Genomic DNA, 22,367 nt, shown 5'->3' on the forward strand with positions numbered 1-22,367 from the left:
ACATTCTAGAATTGCAATTTTGGTTCAACAATCTCTGTGATTTATAGTTATTAAGTATTTAATAACCTTGAATCAGGTAAGCTTTGCTTACGCGATTTGGAATCAATCTGATTGAACTGATTTTTATGTGAAGTGCTTTAAGGTGAGTTTTGTGAATTGGTGAAGAACAAACATTTGCGATGTAAATTTGCCACATTTTGGATTTATTTAACCTTCAGTCAATAAAAAGTAAATATTGCTTTTAAATAAATATTTCCAATAGAAAATAAAGGATCTAAATATGATTCAAGTCTAATCTGGAAGATAAATATTTCATAAAATGTATCCCATCTGTTTTCTTTTACTCCAAAACTGGTTCTAAAGACTTTAGGGCAATGCATGTCTCTGTTTTCTTCTTCCTATAGAGCCACATAATGTTTTTAGATTTCTTATTATTTATCCATATTTATTTATTGTAGATAAAAAGGTGGATTTCTTTTTTAGCCACTATTTAAAAATTGTGGATATTTTATCTTCTCTATATACAAAAAATTATGTGGATAAATTGATAACATTTTAGAAACATTTTGTAAATTGAAAAATGCTAATTTAGTGCAGACACTCTTACCTGCACGGTTGTTTTCACTTGGAAAAGAACAATATAAAGTACAGCATGAGGAAAACAAATGGATATTTAAAGCATTTCCAGTCATGCTGACGTCTCAAAGCACTTTGCACTGCAGCCACACATTTAACACAAACACATTCATGCATCTAGACTCAGACAGGAAACTTGGAGTTAAGCGCCTTGCCCAAGGGCACAACAACATGTGACAGGGGAAGCTGGAAGATGAATTTTCAACCCACAGAGCCACAGAGCAAGTAAACAAAAAAAGTCTAAAACGTCACAGTAACAGTAACCACTGATTATCTAGTTAAAGATATTTACCTGGAGTTCCGATAAGTGGGGATCCATTTTTGTCAACTGTTGAGGAATTACATTAATTGTTAAAGACATCAACATTTTCATCTGCTTTATCTTAAATGATCCTAGATTATTAAAACTCACCAACATGCAGAGTGATGTTCCCGCTCTTGACTAAACCATCCTTATTGTGAACAGCCCAAGTGTAAGTTCCTTCATCTTTCTTGGTTACATTGGCCAACTCGAGGGAAAAGTTGCCATGTTTAAATTGGTCAGGGAAGACAGAGGTTCTCTTTTTGTAATCCGAATGCTGAGAATCTTCATCATCACCTTCATTGCGATACAAGTGCACTTTTATTGATTGATTCTCGAATGTCCAACTGACCATAAGCTTTTCCAAGGGAATTTCCTCCAGTGTGCATTTCAGAGTTACGTTCTGTCCCACCGTTCCATATATCAGTCCAGGACGACCAGTCTGCTGATTTGTATCTGGAAGAATAAACAATGTATTTAGTGTTGAGAATGACAATCCCGATCGATGAATCATAATTTGTATTGACACACAGAGCATAAAATCAGCCAAGAAAAGCATTCAGACTTTACTTATTTTATTCACTTTCAGCGCTGAAAGGAGACGCTTTACCATTACATCCGAGAAGAGTTTCTAAAAAAGTCTGTGCGGCGTCTGAGGAGAAAGAGGAGGGCAGCTGATTATATGGACGGAAGACACTCCCTGAAATCACACCATGTCTCTGTGGCCTGATAAGTTCCTGTTTCTCGTGGGAAATGGACCTTGGTGTCTATCAGAATCAAAAATGTAACTCTATGGGCCCTTTGTCTAACAGCGTGTGACTCTTTCTCGGCCTTGGCAAAGCATCTCAACATTAGATAAATGCAATAGAAGTATTACTGATGATCTCATGTGGTTAAGCAGCTGACAATCCCAAATGTTCTTCTTTCGACCTCTTGAAGTCGATAATTGATGAGAAGGGTTCTGTCATTGAATGCAAAATATTGAAGATGTTTACAGAACCTTTTGGCATCCAATCACAAGAGAAAATCCATGCTCATTCTTCTTAAACATTTTTATTAAACTTCTTGTTATTACTAATGGACAAAAACAACTTCAGAGGTGCATACTGCTATTATGTAACCTCATAAACTCCACCTAACATATTAGTTAAATTTTTTTATCATGTAAATATGAGAATACTGCATTATTTACAATCATAATTCTACCATATTAAAATATCCACGTATCTGTTGTTAAAAATAAATAGAAATGAAGATAAAATTGCGGCTTCAGAGAACCGGAAGGATCTTTTAAATCTTAAGTAAAATTAACAAAATTGTTAAAAACCTACAGAATTGTTTGCCTTTTACAAAAATAGAATAAACTCGTTGTCTTATTTGTTTGTGGATCGTCAGTTTCGGACATTTAGGCAGCGGTTAGGCATTCAATGAGAGAACCTGTGGAGAGGTTCTGGGTTCAATTCCCGGCTCCGGTCTTTCTGCATGGAGTTTGCATGTTCTCCCTGTGCATGGTGGGTTTTCTCCGGTTTCCTCCCACAGTCCAAAAACATGTCAGGTTAATTGGCCTCTCCAAATTGCCCCTAGGTGTGTGTGTGTGTGTGTGTGTGTGTGCATGGTTGTGTGTCTCTGTGTTGCCCTGTGACAGATTGGCGACCTGTCCAGGTGACCTGTCCAGGTGACCCCGCCTCTCAGCCGGAACGTTACCTGGAGAGGCAGCAGCACCTCCTCACCCACTAAGGGACAAGGTGTAAAGAAGATGGATGGTTAAGTTTAAAAACTAGCATATTTTAATTTTTTTTCCTAACAAAAGAAAGGTATTGTTTAACTTGTTCCACAATTTTACTCCATGAATTGAAACATAAATGATAGATTTGTGTACTTAGTGGATATAAAGAGCTTTTGTAATTAATTCCCCTTATTCCTGAACAATATATTAAATATGGCCAAATCAGAGAGTTGTGTAGAATATTAAGTGATTTGTTATTCAGAATATGTCTAGTTTTAGCCAGGATTGATAAGCTTCTACTTAGTTTATTCTGTAAATGTTTAATATGGAAGTTTCCAACTGATTTTATCATCTATCATAACAATGAGAAACTTATTATCAGAAAACCTTTCCAGCTACACCCTCTGTTTGAACTTGCATTTTAGTATTTTTGTAGCATTTTCCAAAAAACATGATTTTGTCCAAATTTAGTGATAACTTATTATTGTCAAACCATTTCTTTAATTTATTGATTTCTGAAGCAACTATAGAAAGAAGTTGTACGTTTTCACCAGAGACTAGAATATTTGTGTCGTCAGCAAATAACACAAATTTTAATACATTAGACACTTTGCTCATATTGTTTAGATCAAATTAAATAAAACTGTTCCCAGTACTGACCCTTGAGGTTCCCCACATACGATCTCCAGACAATCAGAGTCAATATCTCCGATAACACTTTATTTGAAGGTGGTTGAATAAGACTGTCATGACACTGTTATAAACATGTCATAACTCCTGTCATGAACATGAATAAGCCTTCATGAATATTTATTACTGTTGTCATAAAGCGTCATTCGGTAAATTATGACACTTTTAATACAAAGTTGACATTATTCAAAATGTCTTTGTTATGACAACTTGACATTAACCAAGAAATCATTACTGATATTAATTTGTTATAAAAGTTTTACTGATTGCACTTTAAAAATTAGGTAACTTTATGTTATTCAAGGTAAAGTTTAAACAGTAATGATTTCCTAGTTAATGTCAAGTTGTCATAACAAAGACATTTTGAATAATGTCAACTTTGTATTAAAAGTGTCATAATTTATCGAATGACGCTTTATGACAACAGTCATAAATATTCATGAAGGCTTATTGATGTTCATGACAGGTGTTATGTCATGTTCATGACAGGTGTTATGACATGTTTATGACAGTGTCATGACGGTCTTATTCACCCCCCTTCAAATAAAGTGTTACCATATCTCCTAACTTCACAAATTGTAAAAGAGCATATTGTGCAAATCTCTAAGCTCAAATAAAAGCTGTTCAATAATAATGTTTACAAATTTGAAATTTTGAAATTATTTTTTTTTTTTTATCTGAGACTTGTTTCATTTTGGAGACCCCTAACATCTACTGCCCAGGGTCAGATGGCCAAGGGCCCCTACCTCGGCCTTCTAACATCCCACATTGCACGCAGCCATTTTGGCCCACAGGTGGTGAGCCCATGGGAAGGTGAATCCACTTTGGGCTGAGCCTGGCCAGACTCCATGTGTTTTGGCACCAGATGCTGCCACGGAGCACCAACTCCGGCTCCAGGGTGGAGCCCTGGTGACCTGCGTCCAGGTGAGGGGTCACTGTATCCATTGATTATGCTCTTCATAAAGGGTCTTTGGGCTGCTCTTTGTCATGACCTAGGACCTCTAGCATTGGGTGACCCTACAAGGGGTATGAAACCCCTGACAGCATAACTCCTGGAGTCACTTCAACACTCAAACCCTTTCATCACGATAAGATGGCAGCCTATGGAGGTGAAGAGAAAATAGGAAATATAATTTTTTTATATATAAAATTGCCTAAAAAATAATAAAATGGGTCAAAATGAATTAAAAATATGGGTACCTCATCTCTCCAGTCTACTAAAACAATTTTACACTGATTTCGAGTAATTGGGTGAAAGTTTAGTGAGAACTCCTGCTCGCGTTCTCACTAAAACCAGGAACTTAGAGCACTTAACACCAGTTTTAAAGTCCCAACACTGACTCCCTGTAGCTTAGAGGATAGACCAGGGGTGGGCAGCTCCGGGCCCCAAGGGCTGGACTCCTGCAACTTTTAGGTGTGTCTCAACTAAAGATCTGCTGTTGTACCAACCATCTAGACCCCTCAGATCTTCTGGTTCTGGTTCTGCTCTGCTTCCAGAACCAGAACCAAACGAGGAGAAGCAGCATTCAGCTTCTATGCACCACAAATTTGGAACAAACTTCCAGAAAACTGTAAAACAGCTGAAACACTAAGTGCCTTTAAATCTCGGCTAAAAACCCATCTGTTTAGAGTTGTATTTGAAACGTAATCAATTACGAATTTAATGACAGCTCTTGACTTAATGTAATGTTTTGATTGTTGATTCTATGTTGCATGACTCTGTGTTTTCATGTTTTTATTATGTAAAGCACTTTGAAATGCCTTGATGCTGAAATGTGCTGTACAAATAAAATTTGATTGATCGACAGATTGATTGATGACCTAGAAGCTAATATATAAAATACCTTCAAATTATAAAAAAGACTCAAGTCGAATATAAATGAGTGTGCCTCATCTGTACAGACTGGTAGAACAATTTCACACTGATTCTGGGTCAATGGGTCACAAGACCTGGAAGCTATTGAAGAAAAATACTAAATTTTGACAAAATAATTACTAAAAAAAAAAAAAAAAAAAACGAGTTAAAATGCAAAACAGATGACTGTGCCTAGTCTCTACTGATTTGTAGAACAATTTCAGACTGATTCAGAGTCAACAGGTCACATGACTTGGAAGCTATTGAAGAAAAACCCTCAATTTTGACAAAGAAAATCCTAAAAAAAAAAAGGAAAATTACTTAGAATGGAAAAGAAATGTCTGTGTATTAGCTATTGAAAATATTGTATATGACTTTAAAATGTAATAGATGATATTGTGTCTCATGTAAAAGCATGAATTAGCACTGACAGTTAGTTGGTTACAATTCAAGGCATTTATTAACATTTGTTTGGCAGGAATGTTTGGTTCGGTAATTTGTTGATAGTCCCTAAGTGAACCTTGGGGCGCTGCGGCCGGGGCGGTGGAGAACCGCTGGCCGACAGTAGCGTTCATAAATTGGATCAACCTTGAGCTAAACGCCGCTTACTGCCCAGAGCTCAAATATCGAATATCCAACTTGAAACTAACTTCACTGCGATGTAAAACCGCACATTTAATGACGATCATTAAAATATTTTACGTATCCATCAGTAAAGCTGTGTCTCTAGAGAGGAGGACGAGTGACGTTTTTTTTTTTTCCTCGCAAGAAAACGATTAACCAGCTTAACTTACCTTGATCCACGACATGTTGCAGACTGATCAGCAAGAAACTCTGAAAAATGATCATTCTGCCCTCCTGGCTGATGAAGAGCTGATTTCTGATCCTGTTTTAAATGCTTTAATGGATATGATACGTGAGACGGAGGGGAAGACAATCAATCACACTTTATCTTTCATTTCTAACGCCAGAGGGCGTGACTTTTAAATGTGTGCGTGTGTGTGTGTGTGTGTGTGTGTGTGTGCCATGCCATTGCAAGGAGGGCGCAGGATGGATGAATGGAAAAAAGAAAGAAAATGAACGCTGTGTGTAATAGGAGGGGTGGGGGGTGGAGCCTCTCTGCTACTCCCATCCTTCCTGGTAACACACATCATTTAAATAAAAAGAACAAAGTCTAACTCTCCCTATTGAAATCCTCAGGGGGCACCCAGAAAGTGTTTGGAAATCACTGTTTTAAATGAATTATCTGTATAAATGTTTTTACATGCTATTGCACATAGAAGACCAACTCTAAGGGAAGGACGAGAAGGAAGATAATTTGAGATACCACTGCATTTTACAAAATAGTGTAAGATATATGGTTTCTCCTCTATAGTATTTCCTGAAAAGGACGTGGACACTAACACGTCCTTTTTAGGACGTGTTAGTGTCCTAAAAAGGATGTTAACCATTTCCATTTAACCGAAATTTGAAAGCAACACTTTGCAGGTGGACACAAGTGAAATAATGAGTTAGCTGTAGTGACTTCTTTGTGCTGTCCTGTGATATTTTACGTTTAACCCTCGTGTTATGTTCGTTTCTGATGTACAGCTATAATGTTCGCGGGTCAATTTGACCCGGGAACCTCTATAGTGTCAGAAAAAAAAAAAATCCTCCAAATCTTTTTTGTGTCTGATTATTAACTCCTTTACTAACCATTTCAATCAATATTTGTGCAATTATGTTTTTTATTCCTCACAAATAAAGGATCAATGACAACAATTTACTCATTCGGACATAAAAAAATGTGATTTACATTTTTTTATGTCCACTGAAAAACCTAAACACAAAATAACACTAAGTATCTTTGAAAGTGACTTTTTGTAAATTTTTTTATATTACATTTAGATTTTTTTTGAAGGGGTCATCTTTATAATTGAACTTGAGACACTATTCTGCCCTGGGTCAAATTGACCTGCTAACTAAAATCAAGACCAATGAGTCCTGAAGATGATCCTCCAGGTGGATTTCCAGTTTAAACCTGCATGTCCAAAACATAACTGGGTTTTTCATCACATGCTGCCCAGATTTTTATGTCATATTTAGCTGGTGTGGAAGGCATATATAGTGTAAATGAGCAGCGACCTCTGAATGCCAGCGGTGATCTTTATGAATGCCACAAATCTTCCATCTACTGTGACATTGGAGCCTGTTTTATAGAACAGAGGAAGTTACAACCCACATGTTCCACACTGTTCTATTAGCTGCTAGTTTGTCTTGTCCATCGATTGTCAAATCAGATTACTCTGGAGAAAAGTCTCCAGAAACATTATGGCCCAAAATATTACCCTGCCTGTCTCTGCATCCCTTAGACTGGCTGTTGATTCATCCTTTGACTTGAAAACTCTGGTCAGAATGAGGACCCCCCTCAAATATGCATGTAAATGCATCTGGTCCAGCTCCTTCCAGTTCTCTCCAAAAACTCGCCTTCCTTTTAGACTTGTCATTTCAACAATGATTTTCTGTATTGCACTAGACACGAGTAGCTCAAACTGACTTGATGTTTGTGATGTGAGTTACTGCCATCCTGGCATGATCAACAAGAAGTTCCAGAGCTTCCAGGGTTGTCATCTTTTTATTTCCCTGCTGCTCATTTCCTGATCTCCAACAGTGACGATATTACATGTACCTTCAGTGTGTAATGCGTTTAGGACTCCCTTGCAGAGAGTATTTATGTCCCCCCCATTTCTGCTGAGTGTCCACTCAGTGTGGGTGGAGTTTGTCCACAGGAACAGAAAAGGTTCCTGTCAAAAGTTGCATGAACACCTGCTTTCTGGCAGCTTCCTAGTGAAGTAAAGAGAATAGTGAAAGAGTGGGTTTGTGTGCGTGTTTAGGCGTGTGTGTGTGTGTGTGGTGTGTGTGCGTGTTCATGCATGTGTGGTGTGGTGTGTGTGTGTGTGTGGTGAAATATGTCTCATAGGTGCAAGGAAACAAATAGAATTGGACATTGTTTTAACCTTTTTACCCTTCAACTTGTATGCCGGGTCAAATTGACCCGAACAGTACGTCTGTAACAAATGGACCTAGGGGGGGCTGCAAGTGTGTAAAATGAACCATTTTCATTTTATACACAGAGTGCACCTATTAAGACAAATAGAAAAAGTTTCATGCAGAAAAAATACTTCTATTTTTTTTTTATTTTTAAACTTTGAAACGGGTCAAATTGACCCGGAACATAACAGGAGGGTTAACAGTTTCATCAAGCTTTTTGTGCTGATTGATGCCATACAGCAGCTATAAAAGGTGCCTGTTGAGCTCATCAAACAGTTGCTAATTCTGAAGGTTGTGAGCAGGATGTAAGTACATTTCACAGTGCATCTCATTTCCTGTTTGCTATGAACCTCATGCCTAGTTTAACTATGTTTTATGGTCCTTGTTAAGCTTAAAGGACTTCCTTATGTAGAGGTGTGGATGGTAAAGTCTGGTTGAGCGGAAGAGAGCATCTTTTGCATGATGGCGTTCTCTTCTGTCTGCCTCGTTCTCTGTAAGTAGCGTCTCTTGAGTTTTTTCTGAAACATTTTGCCTCCAACTATTTGTTTCAAATTTTTTACCAACGTTTAGCTGTTTTCTTTATCAATGAATCCAGTTTGTAACAATTTGGTCATAAATCCGCATTAAATTACCCGAAGAAGCAAATTAAATCTATATGAGACATTTTCACTCATTTGTTTTTAGCATTTATTTTTTTACTTTGTTCCTTAATTTTTTCAATTTTCATTAGTTTGAAGAGAAAAAGTAAAATGTAGGAGTTTGATACTTTTTCATAGATAAATAAATTTCAGGATGTAGTAAAGAATTGTTTTAAATATAACATTATATTTTAGCCTGAATTATAAATATCACCCCATTTCTACTGCAGAATACAATGACCTGCAAATCCATTTGAACCTACGTTTTAACCTGAGGCATGTTTACTACTGCGTAACATCACCTTCCTTTTAAAAAACACTCAAAAAGCAGTTTGGCACCGACTTGCTTGAATAAGCAGGAACATCTGTGAAAAAGACATTGCTTGGATTTGCAAAAGTATTCATATCATTTGAACTGTTTCATATTTTGTCACATTATAACCACAAACATAAATTTAATATATTTCATTATAGGGCTGGGCAATGTATCGAGTATACTCGATCTATCGCGATATTTTCCATTTAAAATGGCTATATCACAACCATCGAGTATAAATTGTCATTCAAATAATAAACTTTCGCTGTCAAATTCACTGCGAGTTTGGTTTATCCGACACCCTTTGAATGCATCACTCCCCCCTCCCAACCTGAAAATGTTCTATCAATCACGTTGCGCGGAGAAAACAACATGGTGACAGCGGGAGTTTGAGGCGAGCCATGAATGAGACGATAATCCATCCATCCATCCATCCATCCATCCATCCATCCATCCATCCATCCATCCATCCATCCATCCATCCATCCATCCATCCATCCATCCATCCATCCATCCATCCATCCATCCATCCATCCATCCATCAATTTTCCTCCCCTTATCCGGGGTCGGGTCGCGGGGGCAGCAGCTTCAGAAGGGAGGCCCAGACTTCCCTCCCCAGCCACGTCTTCCAGCTCCTCTGGAACAAGTTGTAATCAAAATATTGATTACAACTTTGGGTCAACTCTTGAGTTTGACCTGTCTCCTGTTAGTCCTTTTTTTAAATAAATAAATAAATAAATCTATGTCTGGAGGCCTGTTTGTGCCCCTCAACAATAATTTTTAGGTAAATATAATAATTTATCTAAATAAAAGACTCTGCTGCTGAAGGGATCTGGGCTGGAGGTTTGCGGGTGTGAATAGAAGTTACTGCAGAACCTCAACTGAACTGATAAAGGAAGATTCGACCCATAGCATTTGGAGTTCACAAAATATCACATAAACATAAACGAAAATACCGTAGCAATAATTAGAATCGCAGCATAAAGCCAAACATGCCACAATTAAATAAATCAAGATGTCCCAAAGCATCGGCAGACTGACATCTTCAGGAAGAGAGATGCACAGCACAGCGGCTCTTCATGCAGCGGCGGCCCAAGCTAATATGGGGCCTTAGACAGAATCATGACTTGGCCCCCCCAGCCCTTATTATTAAGAACATCAGCATCTCTAACATGTTTAAATATAGATTTATTGAACTCTATAGGGGGCTCAGGTTAATTGACCGAGTTTAAAATGAATCACTGATTATTGGTTATTTGCTGTGATGTATTTGTGAACAAAACAGCTGAAACATAAATATTACACCATATTGTAGCCATGGTAACACAACAATCAAGATGATTCTTTACACTTTTACAAAGTACACTTTCTAATTAAATCCTAAATGCACAATTTATTTCTTTTTTTCTGCTGAATGCATTAAATAAAATCTAATAACATTATCATTCTCAATAAATAAATGCTACAGGTTTAGATCTGTAATCTGTGTTACAATTCAACCATTCATTCAGCCCCTGAATGTCTGGACGGCCCCTACCAGCAGCTACTGAGTTTTTGTTGCCTTTATTTCTCTGTCTTATAATTCTAGATCTCAGAACATCAAGAAGTTATGTAATGTTAACAGCTCTGAGCTTTTTGATCTTTATAGCAGTCTGCAGCCAAGTTGTCACAGAGGCTAAACAGAAGTAGCAGGGCTTATTTAGTCAAATATCAGCAGAGACCTTCTCTCCTCTGGTCTGTTTAACTCAGTGGTTCTTAACCTTTTTTGAGGTACCGAACCCCCCAGTTTCATATGCGCATTCACCGAACCCCCCCACGCCCTCCTGACACAGAAAATAATTTGCGGTTTTCTGGTTTAGTAATGTAATTATATGAGTTGTACTACCACCCCCACGCCACTAGAGGCAGTACCAACCCCAAAAAGAAGCGACGAAGGAGCAGATTTAGACTACAGAATTTGGTAAAAACTGAGCTTTACTGAAGTTATTAAAGACACAACTTCAAATCCATGCTGAGAGTGGAGCTCCTTCAATCAGTGCTCCTCCGCAGCTCTGATTGGCTCAGCAATGTAAGGTGATCCTCTGGAGCAAGTGACGGCAAAGCGGGGCGTCATCACGAGGCTCCGCCGAACCCCTGAGACCGACTCATCGAACCCCTAGGGTTCGATCGAACCCAGGTTAAGAACCACTGGTTTAACAGCTTCAGTCTCAGATCATCTCAGCCCTCCAGGTCTGCCAGCAGCAGAAACAGAAACATTAAACCTGATAAAATATATCAGGGGACAATTGCTTTGCATTGTCCCCATATGATGACAATGATATAGTACGATCCAATTAAATATTAGATTCTTGATTAATATGGGTTGTTGCTACGTTGTTATGGTATTTTAAGATCTTGTTCAATGTGCCTCTTTTTAACTTTGAGCCCCTGCCCCTCCAAAGGTCTCTGCACGGCCCTGTCTGCAGCCACACTGACTGTCACTCCCAACCGATCCCAGTTCTTCCAGTACAATGAAATTGTTCTTGCCTGTGTGAGGAACTCCAGCGGCTGGACAGTGATGAGGAAGATTATGAACCGGCCTCCTCAGAAATGTCGTAGAGGCTGGGGAATCCCTGGAAATTCATCCTGCAATATGGAGAATCTCATTCCAATAGACACCGGCGAATACTGGTGTGAGTCTGAGCGAGGAGAACGAAGCAACAAAGTCAATCTCACTGTTACTGGTAATGGACATGCATCTTGTTTGAGTTTACTTGAAGTGTGGTTATTTTAACCTTTATAAGTTAATATAATTCTTATAAAATGGTTTTCATTTCAGATAAAACCGTGATCCTTGAGAGTCCTTCATATCCTGTCTTTGAGGGACAAAACGTGACACTTGGTTGTTCCTACAAAGAACCATATGGCAAATCCACTTCAGACTTTGAAGCTGAGTTTTACAGAGATGATGTCTTCATTGGGAGAGAGAAACCAGGGAAAATGATCATAGAAGCAAAGGAAGGTTTCTACAAGTGTCGCCATCCTTTTAAAGGAGAGTCACTGAAGAGCTGGCTGGAAGTGAGAGGTGAAGATCGACTGCTTTGTTTCATTCAGGCTGTCAGAACTGAGTTACCTTTAAGAAAAGGTGGATTTTGGTTAAAACTTTTAAACAAAATGGCCCCTGCCTCTCTCCTATGGTTCATCTCAATCTCCAAAGTGTTGCCTCCAATGCACACGCTAAAGAAACCTGTTTTTCTGGCTATATTCTCTTATTTAAGTAAATATTTGCTAGAATAAGTACGTTTGTTCAAATTACACAAATGTTCTGACAGAGTAAAGTAACATTAATTATCCTGTAATAATGTTCTAAAAATATGAGATAAAATGCAGTAGATGTTGTTCAGTTTATGTCAAAGACACTCCAACAAAGTCCTTTAATAAAATTGTAATTTACCATTAAATGATTATTGGCACTGAGCTTTTCTTACCCTGATCCTATATAAACAGATATATAAAAAAAATTAAACCTATCGGTTCAATTCAATTCAGGTCACTTTAGTTATATTCATCTAAATGTCGTTTCAAGGCACTTTATAAAAATTCATTTCAGTTCAATCATTCCAATTGATCCTAGCTGTCAAACTGTATGGTTTGCTCAATTAATTATTGAAAACAGTTGAAAAAGTTTCTATCCAGCAGGTTTCCTTAGACGTTTACAGGCCAGTGAAGGTTAAAACCTCTGCAGATCCCAACAATCTTCAAGTTGCCTTGTTGCTCCAGCCTGAATCAGAGACTGATTCATTACAGACTGACTGCATTCAGGTCTGTTGGAGTAAAGATGCATCTAAAGGCTGCAGAGCTGCAGCTCCTGAGGTCTGGACTTCAGCACCTCTGGTGGAAAATAACTTGCTGGATGAACCTGATTCTGGTTCTTCCTTTTTGTATTGTGACTGAAAGTTTTATAGCTATTGTTTACCACAAATTAAATTAAATATTTATTTATTTTTTTGCTTGCAGCTAGAGTTCCCCAAACAGAAGTTTCTCCTTCTCCTTCTCCTCCTCCTGGTCCCGATGTTCCTTGGATCAGAGTGATTAGTGGCATTCTGCTCTTCATCCTCTACACCATCATACTAATCTTGTGTGTTTACACATACCGTAAATGGGCTCGAGGTGAGTTTTACCATCCTATCCAATGGAAAATTATTGTGAAAATGTTTTCTGTCTGAATTTAACAATGGCTGTTATTTCTGCTCCTTTTATCCTGGGATATTCCTGTTTTACTGAAGCTACTCTAAAATAAAAGTATTTTTTAGAAATCGCATCTTTTTAATGAAAACAAATGGATTCTTTAACATCAACCTCTCTTAATAGGATGTATTGGCTTGTACTCTTTTGACCACTGGTCAGTAAGTCTTTAGTTTCTGCTCCTCTAAGTGAATCTGATAAAATTAGAGCAGCTGGAGGATTTGGCAATGTGGACACAGAGATGAGTCAGAGGAAGAGCAGGAAGAACAAGGTTTTTCAAAATAAAATGAGATGGGATTCTGGTCAAAGTAACATTCATTTAATCAGAGCAATACATAACGCATATACCAAGTTTTATTTATATATTTTGACTATATTATGTTATTACAGCTGTGAATATTGATCCCAGTTACCAAACATGGTAAGCTCAGTTTGTTGTTGAAATAGTTTTCTAACTCTCTCACACATTCCTAAAGACGCCCCCACAGCCCACCACTTCCTCTGCTCCAGACTGAGCTGCACTGAATGAAATTCATTGTTTACACAATGATAATAAAGACATTCTGATTCAGATCATTATGATCTTCTCTGAAAAGTCAAAAGTTTGAAGATCTTGACGCTGTAATTATTTTGGCTGTGTGTTTTTTCTCCTGTGAGTTGAAGTCAAAGAAAACAATAAATGTGGTAAAAATGTTAAATCTGGTTCTAATCTGGTGACTTTAGTGGTAAAGGAGCTTTTAAAGAAGGCAAAAGACAAAATAAATGTAAATGTTAGTCAACTCTACCGCCCCCTGGTGGAGTTAATGGAAACTAATGGGTAGTAATCATTTAACATGCTCCTCTCTTAATTATTGTTAAATTTCAAAATGTCTATCATGTTAGTAATTGTTGTCCTTTTTCTTGCAGCCAAGACTGATATGAAAAGGAGAATTGATGATCATGTTTTGGTGAACTGAAGACAAAGAAGACAAAAATATTGATCATCTGTTTATTGAAGCAAAATGAAAAATAAGACGAACAATATTAAAAATACAGACAAATGTGATTTATTCTCCCAGTCAAAACAGAGTATTAAAGTATTTTCATCTAATTTTATAGACTATATGAAGTTCAGATAAAATATATTTTGCATTTTTTATAGTCTGATTCATAACTATTTTAGTAACATATGCAAATGGTTATATTGTGGACAAGTCAGCTGCTATGAACTGAGATATTAAACATTTAGTAAAAATAGGAAATTTGGGACATTTAACATATTTAATAAGCCTGACACTAGCTCAAAACAATTTACCTTCAAACTGAAATGTGAGATTGATTTAATAATTATTCATTTCATTCTGAAATGTAAATGCAAATATTTTAAGTTCTACAACCATACATGTGGAAATATTACAGAAGAATATTCCAGCTATACTTTACAGATATAGAATGTTTTTGTTTGTCTTTATGTTATTTGCAGATGTTCATGTTGCAGCTTAATGCAGCTTCCAGATTAGCTACACAAATATTTCAAACAAACATGTTCAAACTGATTTGATTAAGAACAAAATATCTATAATCATTATTACATCTGTTAAAATCATGTGTGTAGCAATCAGTTATTTTTCTTTTGAACCTATGTACAGCTGTAGACTAAGCTTATGGTTGATTTTGTATTTTTAAGAGTAACACTCTTTACTCCTTTTTAATAGTCGGCTGCTTATGCAGTAACTGATGTAACAAACTGATAGAAGCTGTTAAATGACCAGTGAACTACTGGCTTTGACAGAGCAGCTGCTTAATTTGCTTTTGCCTTGGGCCGGCTCAACATCCTTTTGCTCTTATATCATTACTGTATTAGGAGATTGTTTAGTAATTTGTTTTATTTGCTCAACTAAAATGTAAAAAAAATAAATAAATAAAATTATGGTATCGAGATCTTGGGTTGTTTGTGTTTTGGTTTTGTTTCTGTGTTTATTAGTTTCTTAGTGACAAAAGGCTGTTAGTCACTGGTGCAGCAGGTCATTATAACATAACACTGGTTTCACTGAACTTACATTCCAGATATTTATTATGAGAACATTAAGATATTTCTAACTATAGATTAGACAAAATATCTATTTGAGATATTTCTAGTTACATTGTAAATAACATTAATGATGTCAGAATTGCATGGAGACTAAATTCAATGTCTGCAACAGACTGGTGACCTGACCAGGGTGACCTGGTGACCTGACCAGGACGACCTGGTGACCTGACCGGGGTGACCTGACCAGGTGACCTAATCACTTCTCTGGAGGATTTTTATTCAGCTACACTAATAACATTTACATTTATTGTTTTGATAGACCAAATGTTCAATGTAAACTGGGATTGTTTTGATCATAACCTATCAGGACTTCAGTCCTTATTTCATTGGACCAAGATCAGATTCTGGATCAAACTGTCGATAAAGTTGTCTTGTGACTCACTTTGCAACTCTATTCATTTATGACTCTGTCTTACTTTGTATTTTGTTTGTGTTCTTTTGGATGTTATTGTCAGTAATATTTCCAAATATCAGAAACAGTCGTGGTTTCCAGATGAGAATAAAAATCAGAGTTTTTGTTGCTTTAAGTTGAAATCTGTTTTCTATCTCCAGATGGCAGCAGGGCAGGATCTCCTATGATCCCAAGAAGACACAGGAAACACCGACACCACAGGAGATTCTAGACTCAGGACTCAAACGTCCCACCCTGAACACAACGGCTGGAACAAAATGAGGAGAATTCTGAAAATTGGCCACCAGATGGCGCCAAATGCCACAGGGCGCCTCAGCAGAAGAAAAACTGAGTCCATTTCAAGGATTTTTTAAAGATAAATTAAAACTAAAATATAAGACTTGCAAGTGGAATTGTCGCAATATATGTATAAATAACACCTTATTTTTTACACACAGATTTTAATTTATAAAACCCCTTTAAAAACCAAGAACAATTCATTATATAACCTCCCCAACCCTAAAAAAACATGAATGCTTGATTATTTACAGTATGTGCCAAAAAAGAAAACAAACTAAATGAAAAATTGACTCATCTTCATATATTAACATAGATCTATTTTGCCATGTAACTAACAATTTCTGCCGTCTGCTAAGAAGCTCTAGGAGTTTTGCAGGATTAAAATTAGTTTTAATCCTAAAAGCTCTATTAAAAACATTTTTTTTAATTTTTTTTATGTAGGACCTACGTACAAACAGCGGAAACTAACACATGACCACAAAACACACAGTGGATATCAATAACTGGTACAACATCAAAAATAGGAAGTGAATAAAACAAAGTGAGGAACAAGACAAACAAAATAAAACAGAAACTTGAGGACTAGTAAGATAAATGAACTAAAATAGACGTGGAGCTCAGCATGAACAGTAATTCATTTAAAAATCCCAGAGTAACCTGTGAGTTTAAATGCTGAAAACACCAATGAAGTCTTTTCCTTGGATTATAGAGAAGACTGTGTACTAATTATCACTGTTTGGTCAAAAATACACTGAATATTTAGTATGGAGTTTCAACGAGAAACAAACAGCATGTTGTTGAATTAAGATGATTTTCCAGTGGTATGAATAATTTTGGGCTTGGTTATAATAAATAGAGGAAAAACAACATAGGCTTTATCAGGTCTGAAGCAGACGATGCGTTTAGGAGCAGTCAGTAATCTGGGCAGAGTTCTGAACTTCTCTGTTTGGTTTCAGCTCGGCCTGCAAAGGAACGTAGAACAGGAACTCAGAAAATACGGGACTCTGAAATCATAAAGACCTGAAGGTTTATGTTGAGGCAAAATGTATTAAAAAACAATTGTCAGTGCTGTTGCTTCATTAAACATGACTGACAGACCTGAAACAGTCATTGTCCAGAACTGACCTGGATGTTCTCCTTCAGGGTTTTCTGTCCCACAGTAAGACTCATTGGTTCTAATATTTAGATTAATTCATTTCAGATTCTAAAGCAGCAAAGCAGCCCAGATCATCACACAGCCATCACCATGCTTGGCTATATGAAGCTCCTCTTCTGAAATGCTCAGATGTAACATGATTCATGATTCCCATGTTTCCATATCTCTATTTTTTATTGCTGAATCATGACCTCTGACCTTAACCGAGTCTGGGGAGCTTTAAATGCTATTTTGGTTTATTTTATGACCTCCTGTTTTGATCATCAGAGCACTCTTGGAATGGTAAAAGTTAAACGATAAGTAGCGATAGTTGTTCCAACACATAATTTATCAAAATTTATCTCATTATTCACATCATATCTGCTGTTGAACAGCTGCGGATGTTGTAATTACTGTTAGAAAAGTCTAGATTTATTGCATCATTAATGTTTTAATGCCTCCTTACCTCGAGCCCAGCTTCTGTATATGATTATGCACATAATGAAGATGATGGTGTAGATGATGAACAGCACGATGGTGATCAATATCATCAGAGAAGTAGAAGGAATAAGAGGCGGATCGGTGCTTTTGGGAGGTTTAGCTTTAAACACAGAGAGATATGAGAGATAATTTACAAAAAATGTCAGTGTGACTTATTAATGCTGTACCACATAAATTGTGATAAACAGACATTTTAATTATTACAGCCTACATTAAATTAACTTGAACATAGAAATAAGGAATAATGTGCTATATCTCTGAACACTAGATGGTGCTTTCAAAGTGGCTATGTATTGAAAATGCATCGATAGGCATTAGTGGTATACATTCATCCTCTTGTCTGCGTGATACTTTTTTTTTTTGCAAATTTACAACTTTAGTCAACAGGGGCTTATATTTGAAGGTGTGGCGTGTAAATATGTTCATCCTCCTGAGTGATGAGCTGCAGCAGACAGTTACCCTGGACTTCCAGCCAGCTGTCCAGTGACTCTCCTCTGCTGGGATGTTTGCACTTGTAGAAGCCTTTGCTGGACATCGACACATTGTGTAGGACCATCTTTCCTTCAGGTTCCGTTCCAATAAATGTATTATTTAGGTAGAAGGTAGCAGAGAAATGTGATGAAGATGTCGGATCATATCTTTCTTTGAAGGAGCAGCGAAGTGTGACATCATCTCCCACCGTCACAGGAAGTGCTGGACTCTCCAAGATCACAACACCAGCTGAAATGTTTGATTTAAATCAGTGCTTTTTCAAAAGTACAATACTTAAAGAATAAAACGAAACATGAGCTCACTGTTTATTGTGATGTTGAGGACGTTGCTGCACTCTCCTTGCTCAGACTGGCACCAGTAAAGCCCAGTGTCTGACTTGTAGACACTGTGGTTAATGCAGGAGGAACCGTTCGGACGGCCCCAGTCTTCACATGGAGTAAAAGCTTCGGAGGCATTTCTCATCACCTTCCAGCTGCTGAAGTTTCCTGACACTGAACAGCTCAGAGTGAAGGCTTCATAACGGAAGAACTGACTTCTGTCAGGCTGAATGCTCAGTGTGGCAGCTGCTCAGACAGGAAACAACAGAGAAGCAGCTGTGGGTTTGGTATATATTGGTAGCCTGTGGTTTTTCAAAGGCCAAAATGAAAATCTAGGTCATCTAAATTCTCTAAACAAAATTCTTACATAGTTCTTGGGAGGCCCAACCCTTTTGCTGCGCTGGGAAACAGCTGGTTTAGTCATTAACAAAAACAGCCAATATGAACATTTTCAAAACATATTAAAGAAAGAGTTTTTCTGTCTCTAACCAAACATGTCTGAAGATTCTCCATTTTTCAGGTTTTTATATTTAGGAATGTTTTGAGCAGGATGTGGGCAGAGAGGCTTCAGCTTCTAAAATACGGAAGCCTTTCTACGTTGAGAGCTGGTCTGAAAATGGAGTTCGGATCTGTATGCCTGGTTCTTGGTGAGAATACCTTTCTTTTTTTACTTTGAACACCTTCATCAAGATTTCCTCCCTTTGTATAGCTTCTTATTTGTTTCTTATTGTGATCTGCACAGAGACCACTAGTGGCTAATCTTGACTAAGTAAAGAAACTCATGGTTTACAGTTTCTAATACAGATCTGTATCTTTAAAAAATACAGAAAAAAAGTTCTTCTGCACATTTAACAACACAGACTGTACAACTGAAACCAAATTTAGATAAACTGAATAAAAAGACACATGTTTTTTCTCAGACCAAACCTCTAGTTCACAGCAGGACATTATGAACTCAACACAACAGGGAGACATGAAAGACTGCAGAAGGTGAAACTTCTCTGTGACACCAGACAGAAACAAAATCTGAACATTTCTCAGTTTTCTTGTGTTGTGTTGCCAGCCTGTATGCATGTCTGTGTATGAGCTGAAAGCTTCACATGCATGAATCACGCTGATCGCTCAGCTGGATAAAGGCAGTCGACTGTCGCTTCATCACAGGAGCTCCATAGAAATGGATGGAGAGGGGCATTTCTAAATTAACACTTAAAGTAAAAATAACATCCTTTCAGATTTTAGATCTCCAATGAAGGCACGCTGTCACAACTTCACAATTAAGTTTTTTATGTTAAACAATGTACAGTGTATGAGACGTATGTCTTCATGAAGCTGTGCAAATTATTTTCTACAAAGACCTGCTGATTATAAAACAACAGTTTCCAGCTGAAGTGGCTGATAGAGTCAAAAATAACTTTTTGTGAGTGAATGTTTAAAATCTGTTGCTACAGAAGAAGATGCAGGGCACATGGTGACGAGGCTGACCGATATCTGCTCTGAAGGATTCAAGCTTTCAAACTGGGTCAGCAGTCACAGTGCTCATGTTGATCCCAGAAGAAAGGAGAGCAAAGAAATCAAGGATGTGGATTTGGACTCAGATCAATTTCCACTTGAGAGAGTACTTGGTTTACAGTGGTACAGATAAACAGATAAAGCATTGATCATATTTCTGATGCAAGTCAAGATGGATACAGAACAGTATTCTATTTAAAATGAGAAAAGAATAACTTACATGTTACTTTCATCCTAGGAAAGTCTAGAGTTGCCCCTCCTAAGAAAACTACAATCCAGCTGGAACTGACTGGTGCAGTTTGCAATCCAAGTGAACAAACTGCTGCCAAAAAAAACCCCCAGAAGATTTCACATCTCTGTTGCAACAGAATTTCTGTCATTCGAGAAGAAACAGATGTGAATCAGTGGAGAGATATTTCCTCCATGGAGAAACCTGAAGATTATGCCTGAGAGCTGAGACTTCCTGAAAAGCAGGAGATGATAAATGGACCAGAATTTCTCAACAAGTCAGAAGAATAAACTGGATGTGATCGTCATGCAGATGATCCAGAGGTCAAAAAGGACCTGACAGGGACTCTTATTGTGAAGGAATCACAAATGCTACAAATTCTGATGCATTACTTTTCTTCTTGGACAAAACTTAAAACCTCTGTTGCTGGTTTTAAAAGCTTAAAAACATGAGAGACAAAAGGCTGTTAGTCACTGGTGCAGCAGGTCATTATAACATAACACTGGTTTCACTGAACTTACATTCCAGATATTTGAAATTGGATTATGAGAACATTAAGATATTTCTATTTATATATAGATTAGACAAAATATCTACTTGAGATATCTCTAGTTACATTCTCAATAGCATAAATGACATCAGTTTTACCACTGAATTGTATGGAGACTTAATTCAACGTCTGCGACAGACTGGTGACCTGACCAGGTGACCTGACCAGCTGACCTGACCAGGTGACCTGACCAGGGTGACCTGACCAGGTTGACCTGACCAGGTGACCTGACCAGTGTGACCTGACCAGGGCGACCTGACCAGGTTGACCTGACCAGGTGACCTGACCAGGTTGACCTGACCAGGTTGACCTGACCAGGTGACCTGACCAGGGTGACCTGACCAGGTGACCTGACCAGGGTGACCTGGTCTGGGTGACCTGACCAGGTGACCTGACCAGGGTGACCTGGTCTGGGTGACCTGACCAGGTGACCTGACCAGGGTGACCTGGTCTGGGTGACCTGACCAGGTGACCTGACCAGGGTGACCTGGTCTGGGTGACCTGACCAGGTGACCTGACCAGGGTGACCTGACCAGGGTGACTCCGCCTCTCGCCCAAAACGTTAGCTGGAGAGGCAGCAGCACCTCCTGACCCCACTAAGGGACAAGGGTGTCAGATAATGGATGGATGGACTTAATTAATTGTGTCTGCAATGAATTCTTGACTGTCTGAAATACATATTTCACATTTCGACAATTAAATTATGACTAGTCAAAGTAAATTTGATATATCTCACTTTTTTTTCTTCGTTATAATTTCAATTCAATATATCTTACTTTTAAGAAACTTAAAAGATATCTCGACTTTTAATTTCTCTAAAGTGTTTTTGAATTGTGTTTGTCAGAAACAAATAAACTGGAAATTCTTAGCAGATTTGACAAGTAATGACATAAAAATCTGGGTGAGAATTTGTCAAAACTGCAAACACAAAAAGTTGCAATCGCATTTAAAAGGTTTATATTTGAGCAGTTATTTCAACGGGAGAGAAAATATGACAAAGACAGATTTTGTTTTTGTGCATATTATTGTAGTAACACTGTCATCTATAGCTGACCGTATTACTTTGCTGGATTTTAATACAATTCAAATTGTCAAAGTTAACTATTTAGGACTAACTTAACATTTTGGCTTGGTCCTAACTTAACTAAAAAGTTAATTTAAGTCCTAATAAAGGCTGCTACCTTTATTAGCAGCATCTCATAACTGCTAATAAAGATAGCAGCCATAAGATAATAATAGTTAGCACCACAATAGTTAGCATATGCTAACACCACAAGTTTTACACCTTGTATCTCCAGGACACGCCCCTCTGGTGTGACAGTACTTGGTTAGTACTTGGTTAGCATATGCTAACAAATGAGCAAAAATAAATAATTGATTAATCTCTTAATTAAATTAATTTCTCCATTAAATGTTTTGCTTGCAATGATATGTTGAAATAAAGTAACTTACACAC

The 22,367-nt window shown here is 37.5% G+C and overlaps 2 protein-coding genes across 2 annotated transcripts; one reads left to right on the forward strand and one right to left on the reverse strand.

Annotated features, from left to right (window-relative positions):
- The first annotated feature begins 8,648 nt into the window (after window positions 1-8,648).
- Window positions 8,649-15,336, forward strand: LOC106908062 (uncharacterized). Its single transcript, XM_088016231.1, has 5 exons — window positions 8,649-8,731; window positions 11,634-11,915; window positions 12,011-12,256; window positions 13,189-13,341; window positions 14,323-15,336. Exons 1-5 carry the CDS (start codon window positions 8,698-8,700, stop codon window positions 14,370-14,372), a joined length of 765 nt encoding a protein of 254 aa, XP_087872357.1. The 5' UTR covers window positions 8,649-8,697; the 3' UTR covers window positions 14,373-15,336.
- A 983-nt stretch (window positions 15,337-16,319) lies between these two features.
- On the reverse strand, window positions 16,320-19,082 carry LOC148154325 (immunoglobulin superfamily member 10-like). The gene is made up of 4 exons (XM_088016235.1): window positions 18,609-19,082; window positions 18,274-18,534; window positions 17,780-17,914; window positions 16,320-17,140 (listed from the first exon to the last, which is right to left on the reverse strand). Exons 1-4 carry the CDS (start codon window positions 18,766-18,768, stop codon window positions 17,091-17,093), a joined length of 606 nt encoding a protein of 201 aa, XP_087872361.1. The 5' UTR covers window positions 18,769-19,082; the 3' UTR covers window positions 16,320-17,090.
- Window positions 19,083-22,367: the final 3,285 nt, after the last annotated feature.

This window comes from Poecilia mexicana, unplaced genomic scaffold (genome assembly GCF_051168715.1).
Source record: "Poecilia mexicana isolate PSO_F unplaced genomic scaffold, ASM5116871v1 scaffold_18, whole genome shotgun sequence".
Taxonomy (NCBI): domain Eukaryota; kingdom Metazoa; phylum Chordata; class Actinopteri; order Cyprinodontiformes; family Poeciliidae; genus Poecilia; species Poecilia mexicana.